Raw genomic sequence first — 9,399 nt, 5'->3', positions numbered from 1 at the left:
CCGGTCTGAGACAGAGCGGACGCCCGGCGGCTCGCCACCACGTCATCCGGCCGCTAGCTCGCCTTATCCGTGTATCTCGTGATCAGCGTCCTGCCAGACCAGTGCACCACCTGCTCAGCGCCCACCCTAATCAGCGTCTCGCCTGCTCAGCATTCCGATCGGCAGTCTCGCTTGATAGCTATCTCGCCGCGACCCGAGTCAGTCTCCCCGCCCAGCGTCTCGCCGGTGAGTGAGGGCGGGGGCGGGCTCACCTGCTGGCAGACGGCGTGGATCTGGTAGAGCCGGTCTAGGCTGGCTTGGTAGTGGGCGCTGTAGCGCGGTAGCTCCGCCAGCAGCACCCGGAAGTTAAACGGCACCAGCGAGCCGCGCCGTCCCCCGTACAGGTCCGGGTAGTACTGCGGCACAGGAGGCCCATCCCGGCTCAGCCCGCCGCCGGCGGCGCCCGACGGTGCAGACAAGCCGGCGGATGCTGGTCATGCTCAGCAGCGCGAAGTGGCCGACACTGGCCGACACTGACCTGGAAGAAGAGGTCTGCCGTGTCGAGGTCTCCCCAGGCCTCGGCCTCCTGCTCGGCCACCGGAAACAGGCGCAGACGCACGAGCAGCGCCAGCCGCGTGAACCACAGCTGAAACGGAGAACAATCCTCTGCTGACACGGCGGCCATCCACTGCTAGCGGCACAGCTGTCAGGACGCTGGTGCCGCCACGGCAGGGACGGCGACACAGCCCCTGTCCCGCTCCTCTAACTTCAAAATAAAACCCATCAAGTCCGGGGACTTTTTCAAAATTCGCAGAGAACGGAAATCAGTTTTTTTTTTCGGCTCCGCACACCTCATGCCTCCCCTGACCACCCACCCGAACACAAATTTCGCCCCATCACCTGCAACCTCTGATGGCGCCACTGCCTTCGAGTAAGACGCAGCTACACGCGGGCAAAAGCCAGCTGTGAATGGTTAAACATTGCTGATAAAAAGACTGCAATTCAGCGGCATAAGGATAGCACAACACCAAGAACGGACTGGCGCAATCCATCCCATCAGCCTAACCGTAATATGGATCTCAGGGTCCCAGCTTTTCTGACAGTGTCAGCGACTCTAAGGCACTAGTAAATGCTGGTCCAGCCCAAAACGGTGTCGGGAGCATAACTGAGGTCCACTGTTCTGCACAGTAGTGCACCGTGATATCCCTCCCCCGCCGCTTCCCGAATCTGCAGACCTGACGGCTTGCACTGACCTGTACCGAGTTGGCCGTGTGCTTGCTGACCTGGCCGACCCGGCCGTACCCCTGGCCGTAGTTGGTGAGCAGTCGGCCGGTGAGGTTCACCGCCGCGCGATAACAGCCCGCCTGTGCGGCCAGGTCAGTCGGGGTCAGCGCAGGTCTGGTTACTGGGCTGGAATTACACCACCAGCAGTCATCTGATAAGAACAAACCAGAACTCGGCCGCTTTTAAATCGCATCGTGTAGGCCTCCATGGACCCGAAGAAGGCAAATGTCCCCTAAAACCCCGCGCAATTGAAGACGACGGAGGAGCTGCAAAACCAAGCATTCTATGGCCCGGATGCTGCCGCCGTTCCAGTTCACAACACCCAGAAACCCAGCGATAAACAAGGGTTTGGCGAGCGAGCCGCGCGGACCAGCGCCAGCGGGGCGCGGCGGCCGTCGGCCGGTCCCCGGGCGGCGCTGAGCGTCACCTGGATCAGCTGCCGGATGCCGCGGTCGTCTTGAGTCACGCTGTCGGCCGTCAGCACGGAGCGGCGGCGCGCCTCGGCCGACGTCATGTACTGCAGCATCAGCTCCGACACTGGGTCCGTCTGCGGCACAGTGAGGCACGCAGCTCAGCACGGCGCGCCCAAACCACGCGCCACGACCTGTCTGAGAAGCGTTAGATTTCAGAGGTACCAAGAAGGCGGCGGCCATGGCGGCCTTCATGAGCCTGAGGCCTGGAGAGGCCCTGAAATTCTTATTTTGAGTGATATTATAGTGAGTGATATAGAGTATATAGTGAGTGATATATAGTCTCCCGACAAGAGCGGCGCTACATTGCCCTACAGTCTCGGACCAGCTTCAGAGGGCTCTAACGTCACCCGTCTGGCGGCCGCTCTCACCAGCTCGCTCTGCAGACTGCAGCCGGGCAGCGTCAGACTGTCGCGGCGCGGGTAGAACGTGCCCGGCAAACTCTGCGACATGGAGCTCAGCACGCGCTGGGTCTCCTCCGACGGCACCCAGGCGTCGAACTGGCGGTCCATCTGCCGGCGGAGCGCGCACCGGTCAGTCCGCCGCTCCAGCGGCCGTCCAGGAGCGGCGGGGTGGGCACCAGTCAGTCCGCCGCTCCAGCGGCCGTTCAGGAGCGGCGGGATGGGCACCGGTCAGTCGCGAGCAGGGGCATTCAAGGAGAAAACAGAGCACATCACATTCAGCATATCACAGGGCAGAGCACATCACATTCAAGGAGAAAACGTCAGACGCCACCATGGCCTCGCTGATTATCATCACTGATCAAAGCATCACTGTTGATTAAAGTTCTCAACAGATGTCCAGGAAGCTCCTCGTTAGCTCGATGTACGTGCCTAAAGTGTTGGCCAGCAGACAGGAGGCCCACCTGTGTTTGACAGAAAGGAGCTTCACCTCCGTGTTGGGCACACAGGAGGCTCACCTGTGTTGGGCACACAGGAAGCTCACCTCTGTGTTGGACAGACAGGAGGCTCACCTCCATGTTGGCCAGACATGAGCCTCACCTCTGTGTTGGGCAGACAGGAGGTTCACCTGTGTTGGGCAGGCAGCAGTCTCACCTCTGTGATGAACAGGCAGGAGGCTCACCTCTGTGTTGGGCAAACAGGAGGCGGTCAGCTCGCCGCTCATGGCCGGGTCGTCTGGCGTCACCGCCAGCTCCAGATCGGCGCTGGCCGAGCCGGACGGCAGACCCTCGAAGGGCGGCGCCGGCGGCGCCGGTGGCGTTACGTCATCTGTCAGCGGCACCTCCTCCTCGTCACCCTGCAGGGACACCGACCCCGGCGTCAGCGTCTCGGACCGGCCCGCAGCTGATCCTGGGCTGGTCGCTGCTTATCGGCCCTGTCCATCGGCGCTACGAGCGACCCCCAGAGACGCCGGCGCTGCATAATAGCGCCGCGATGACGTCCGTCACCAGAAGTTGACCCACAGCAGCTGGCAAATAGCTCGTGCCCTTGGAAACAAAACCGACGCACTGTGCAACAAGACTATTTGCAGACATATTGCAGGCAAACAAATAAACAGGCAGTCCCACCTGAGCCTGTCAACAGGCAGCGCACGACAACACGCAAGAACGATCTGCATTCGCCAGGCGCTTTCAGAGACTTTCAGAGACCAGGCGCCACTCAGAGCTTAAACAAAGCAAGAACCGCAAAGAGCGGCAGCAAGCAGCACTGGGCGAATCACGACCGCGAACGTGTAAGCCGATGACACACGTCGCTTACCAGAGGACAGAGTATTCCTCTCCCAAGTGACGTCACCAACCTGGGCTGTGACGTCGCCAGCATCTCCGTCTGCGGTGTGAGCAGGCGAGGGAAGGTCCAGCTGGGGCGGAGTCGTGCCGTCAGATGCCGTCGCGTCGCCGGCCGACGCCTCTCCGGCGGCCTGGGGGCACGGGACCCGTTCGGTGCGCGGCCATTGGAGCCACGCCGCCCAGTCGATCAGCGCCGCCACGCTGCCGGGCGTGCTGATGCTGGCGACGACGACGGCCCGTCTCAGCCGTCTCCGACAGAGGCTCACCTCCGGGGTGGCTCGGTCGGAGGCGGCAGAAACTCGGCTGATTTCTGCCCGCGGTGCGACATGGCGGGCGTGGGGACAGGTGATAAACTTGATTCGATTATTCGAAATGTGTGCTAGATTGGCGCCAACTTCTTTATGTGCATCCTGCCCCACTGGTTGTCAATGAAAAGGCTGACATTGACAAAGCGGACAGCTTTGGCAGTTGGTACTCACGTAACTCTGGAAGTACAAATCCACTGAATAGAACCCATTGAATGGAACTGTTCTTAAGCTCTACATCACCGCAGTCGAGATGGGAGAGGCAAGTCGGTGGAAGCTGTGCATGCACACAAATCCGTAATACAACACTTGGCATAGCATAACCTGCAGTGAAACAGCCTATCGCCCGCCCGAGATGGGCGAGCTGTGGTCTGGATGGCAGTGACGTAACCAAACGGCCGGTGCGAGCGCCGGGAGCGGAGGGCGACCGTCGGTCGTCGGCTGGCCGGGCGCGGCCACCTACCTCGGGCTCTGCACACTGCACCTCGGCCACCAGCCGCGAGACCTCGTCCGCCGACTCGGGCCCGATGCTGAAGCGCGGCCGACGCTCCTCGTATTCGAGCGCCTCCTGGTGGCCGCCCGCACAAGGTCAGACTGGTTGGCACGCCCACAGATGGATGTCCGCCATGGCAGTAGTGGAAATGGTCACGACAGCTATACATTGGGCGCCATGCAGCCATAATACTTCAGGCGCACAACACCCTCACCGACATCAGAGTTTCGGCTTTATTCCACAGTTTATAACATGCAGTATGCAGTGGATCCATCAGCAGGAAATCACAATCAGGTCATCTGCTAGTCTTTGGTGTTTCGTGAAACATGTAATAACTGTTTGATGAGCAACTAGCATTTACCAATGACATTGAGACAGTTCCACACAAAACCTGCCCACCTCCAATATGTCAATGACTCACCCCCAGACTCCAACACCATCAGTGTGAAATCTGCCACCACCACAAACCTGTAATTCCTGTTTGAAGGTCTGCTCGACATTGGGCGCCATTTCCGACACCTGCAGAAGCTGCGGTGGCCCCGGCTGCGCCAGGTGCGCGGCTGGCGGCGGCGCCGCATGGGCCGACTGCGCCAGGTTCACCTGGCTGGCCATCACAGCTGACTGGTGGCCGGCATCCGTCAGCTGGCTGAACACGTCATCGTCCGCCTTCGGCGAGCCGAAGAACTGCCGCAGGGTGGGCGCCGGCGGCGGCTCTCCCTCGGACATGGCGGCAGACTTGCAGGATTAGCCGTGAATTGGAGCCTGAGACAGGGGATGCCATGTCATCTTGAGGTATCTAGCCCTTTTTGTGGGCATTGCTATGTTGACATGCCTATAACTATTGATATGACTATGACTGCTGGCATGACAACTGATGCCATGGCTATGACTGTTGACAAGACTGTGACTGTTGACATGACATGACTTTGATATGTCCACTGTTGACTATGCTGGCATGATATTTTTACCAGCCCACATCTGCATTTACTACATCACAACACATTCAATATTATTGAGAATCATGTTTGTTTCCACATTTGCTGTTCATTCATTTTACAATCCTGTTCATACATGAACATGTTTGGATGTATGATCATACAAACTATGTTCCTGGCATTGGTTCAAAAATTTATGTTTGCTGCAGATTATTGGTTCTTGAGAACACTACTTGCTGATGATAACATTGCAGTGGATTTACCTTTTACATAACTGATAGCAATTGACTACTTCAATGGGTATTCCCCAGTTACAGCATTCAACAGGTATTTTCCAGTTCCTGACAGCCTTAAATCATTTTAAGTGTTGTCTGATTTCTCTATGGAGAAAAGTCAACATAATTTCAACTTGCCTTGATAATTGCATTGATAAGACCCTGGGCAGGAATATATCAGCTTTCATACCACTGCCTCTCAAAAAAGAAAACAAACAGGACAAAAACCTGCATTTCAATTGAGCTGTATAGGTTGGGGGCTCAGGCAGCATTTATCATAAAAGTGAAATGGAATTGATTTGTATGCTATTACCTACATAAGAACTTGGCCAGTGGTTGTTTTAGACACAAAAGGCAATTCATCTATACATAGGCCAGCAACTGCCAAAAGCCTGCCTGCTTTAGTAACCAACTTAATAGAACAATGAACTAATTTTCAGAAATACTGCTCTAATTGTGGCTTACCACTTAATTCAAAATGAGATGTGGCTTAGACTGACCAAAGGATGCCATGCAACTTATTTTGCAATTCTTCCTGTTAGGTTCAACTAGTGGCCTGATGTGGTTTTTCATACAGTTGTTTAGGAAAGCCTTCATGCAAATTGCGAATAAACAATAACTGTATGCATTCCTTCCAGAGCACAGAACTCAAATGCACCACCCATCCCCCTGGCATACAATTGGTTAATCACTGATAAACCATCATAGAATCCAGATGGCAGTTGTGCATAACAGACTATACACCTTACCCACATGACAAAATAGCCATGAACTGGTGCATGCCAAATGGTGTCACAAATATCATCAATGTCAATATCAAATAAATATACCAATAAGTTATATGCCTTAGATGTAGCTGTCAATGGGACAAATCTGAACACATGGAAGTTACAATTACCAGTTACTAACCTGTGGCATAAAATTGACCAAGTCTTGTGACCAAAATGCTTTCCTTTCATTTGAAGTCATACCACTTCATGAACACTTCTCATTGCACATGGCAGGAACAAACAATGTCACCAAACGTATAAGACCCCACTGGGCTGATGGGCTGATGCCTAGAAAGCAATGCAAACAAGACATAAAAAGGGAACGTCATTTAGACTGGCACGCTGCTGCTGGCCGCAACATCCATTTATGTCATGACAAGCTGCCCACTATTTGTCCCTACATATGTCGCATGAGTTTAGTACGACACCAAGTACCAGTGAGATCCCAACCAAACAATTCCTATAAATAAGAAAGGAGGCACGCCAGCGGACGTGTACTCACAACCCAACCGCTGTTTGGTGTTATTTATTCTAGTACGAAAGCCATCACGTCAAGCTGGTCTTTAAACACGGGTGGTGACGAATGACAAAATTTTGCAAAACCTCATAAAAAACAAAAACAAAAAAGCATCAATAAACACGGTCAGCGAAAAACCTGCGTTCATCTAGTGTAGCTACAAGGCATGTATAAGGCGCAATCCATGCTTCTTGCACTTCGTCAAATTTATTTGCCGCCCTCTGTGCCACTGTGACGCTTTTCAGGCCTAGCTTTTACGCCAGCCACTTGTACTGGAACTGGAGCGGGCAAGCCACTCGATCATTCGTACAGTTGGCAATCTATAAACGGCCCCTATAAAGCCGTTTGTGTTCGTAGCACTGGCACATTTACGTCGCAAATGATTGGGGGTGCCGGAAAAACCTCCAGGGGCTAAGAGCCGGGGGTGCATATCTCGTTACCTCACCTTAGCTTATCTTATGGTGGCCGGGAATTATAGAGGGCCACTTGGCCTGTCGGTTTCGGTCCCGTCAAGCTCCCAGCCCGGTGACCAGTCTCAAATAATGGATAGATTCAGTGCGGAATGCCATAAATAATGTCAGCCCAGTGCATATCAAGCCTCGACCTAACTGTTCAATTGAGGTTGACAATTCGACCGAGTGTGGAAGAGCATTGCAATCGCTGACGACCCGCGTGCTGAATGAGGTACGACGGACGAGAGGCCTAGCTCGAGATTTTCTTGCTTTCATTAGTGTCCTCCCGCCATCTCCGAGCTGTCTGGTCCGGAACTCCCCCGACAGTGACATACCTCTGTGAAGCAACTGACGCACTGTAACCATGAACGCCAACATATGGTTGGTTACGCTGCAACCATGTAACTAACCATTTGTAACCATCATATGGCTCACGCCATTACAGTATATAAAAAGCTCCAACAAGTCACCCGATAATAATCGATCTTTATCGCTGCTACCAAATTGCTCAAAGATTCCGAGAGGATCGTTTGTGATAGCTTGCTACCAGCGTGCCTACCAGCTCTGCCATCATCCAAACACGGTTTCCTTCCAAAACAATCCTGCACCACTAACCCTTCCTGCTTTCTCGAGCACTGCTGGACCTCAATCGCCTGAGGCAAACAGACTGACGCCATATACACAGATATTTCCTCGGCGTTCACCAGCGTCAACCATGTGTTTCTGCTGCACAAGTTTCGACTCTTTCGGAGTTACTGGTGTCGCGTACGACTGGCTTGACTCGCACCTGACCGATCGCGAGCGGCGAATCATCCTGAAGCGCAAGCAGTCTGGCTGGGTTCTCAGGACCGGGGACCCATCCGGTTTACCAGAAGGCAATATCTTAAGAACGCTGCTGTTGGCACACTTTGTTGCGGACCCGCCCAGCGGCACGGGTAGGTCCGCCAGAAGGCCAGCGCACCATGCACGCCGATGATGTGAAAGTCTACGGCTGCATTGAAAGCAGCGCAGACTGCGTCAGCCTGTAGTTGGACTTGGATCGTGTCTGCGACTGGTCTTGAACCTGGCAACTCGGCCTTAATTCATCAAAGTGCAAATTCATTTCCCTCACACTCCGTACCTCTCCTGTTGTCCATCAGTACACAACAGACGGCCTCTATCTGGAAAGGTGTGACCAAACCCGTGACCTCGGCGTTCTGTTGGGCGCACAGCTCACTTTTGCATCACATGTCGACGCTGCGAGCGCCTAAGCTAAGAGAATGTTTGGATTGACCGCACGCAGCACACAAATGCAGAGCTGCCCACGCCGAGTGCGTGGTGTGTTATGTGGAGCGGGGCTGCCATCACACTTCGCTCGATTTGAGCGACTCTAGCACAGGTTTCTCATGTGGCTGGCTGCAAGCACCTGGGATCAGTGCTCTTCTCTGGGTTATGAGGGCCTTCTCTCACATTTCCGCACGCCATCAATCAAGGCACGATTCGTCCAGTCCGATCTCCTTATGCACAACATATTTCACCATCGGCTGGACTGTGCTCAGCTTACCACACTGTTCGAGCTGGCGGTACCAGTAAGACGTTCGTGCCGTACTGGTCTCTTCCACGTGCCGTCTAGAAGAGTCAGCACCATAAAAACAGAATTCCCTGTCCGTATTTCTGTCACCCGCAGCCGTCTTCTTCAGGATATCCCAACAGCTGACTTTTTCATCGGCTGTCATTCCTTTCCCATGCACGCAGGTTTGCCCGCAGTGTGGGTAGGTTCACCTCGTTGATCTGCTCTACAAAGCACTTGAGTAACTCTGCAAGCGTGATAGTCTGTATACGTGTGTTTGTGCGCGTATATGTATTGTTTTGAACTGATTGACTGCATCCGTAACTGGGTACCTATTGAACCTGTGGGCTGCTTATGTGAAAGAATAAATAAATAAATAAACACAATAAAACCATGTCTCCCCTGCGACGACGTTAGTAAAGCAAAGTCAACTGGAGAAACCTGAGCCTCCCAGGGTATGGCCGATGCCCCACTTCGTGAACAATACGCATTGCTTGCCACTGAACCCGCTCCAGCCGCTTCTGGTCCAGTCTGTCGTACGGGCCCCAGATGGCGCTGCCATATTCCAAGTACGGGGGTACTAGGATCTCGAAGAGCAGCGACAGCGTATAAGCATCAATGTT

At 54.1% G+C, this 9,399-nt stretch overlaps 1 protein-coding gene across 1 annotated transcript in view; it reads right to left on the bottom strand.

The window, feature by feature from the left end:
- LOC119097970 (trafficking protein particle complex subunit 12) overlaps positions 1 to 6,752 on the bottom strand; it is a 12,885-nt gene extending 6,133 nt beyond the window's left edge. The window contains exons 1-10 of the mRNA XM_037220907.1: positions 6,398 to 6,752; positions 4,747 to 5,040; positions 4,249 to 4,353; positions 3,492 to 3,611; positions 2,817 to 2,990; positions 2,105 to 2,245; positions 1,691 to 1,810; positions 1,233 to 1,343; positions 518 to 625; positions 252 to 395 (exon numbers count right to left, since the gene is read on the bottom strand). Of these exons, the coding sequence (XP_037076802.1) occupies positions 252 to 395; positions 518 to 625; positions 1,233 to 1,343; positions 1,691 to 1,810; positions 2,105 to 2,245; positions 2,817 to 2,990; positions 3,492 to 3,611; positions 4,249 to 4,353; positions 4,747 to 5,004 (1,281 nt within the window). The 5' untranslated portion in view covers positions 5,005 to 5,040; positions 6,398 to 6,752. The remainder of the gene's footprint in view (positions 1 to 251; positions 396 to 517; positions 626 to 1,232; positions 1,344 to 1,690; positions 1,811 to 2,104; positions 2,246 to 2,816; positions 2,991 to 3,491; positions 3,612 to 4,248; positions 4,354 to 4,746; positions 5,041 to 6,397) is intronic.
- Between the last annotated feature and the right edge of the window lie 2,647 nt (positions 6,753 to 9,399).

Source organism: Pollicipes pollicipes, unplaced genomic scaffold, assembly GCF_011947565.3.
Source record: "Pollicipes pollicipes isolate AB1234 unplaced genomic scaffold, Ppol_2.1 Scaffold_4740;HRSCAF=5597_pilon_pilon_pilon, whole genome shotgun sequence".
NCBI lineage: Eukaryota > Metazoa > Arthropoda > Thecostraca > Pollicipedomorpha > Pollicipedidae > Pollicipes > Pollicipes pollicipes.
The sequence above is the reverse complement of the archived record's forward strand: the minus strand, read 5'-3'. Positions and strand labels throughout refer to the sequence as shown.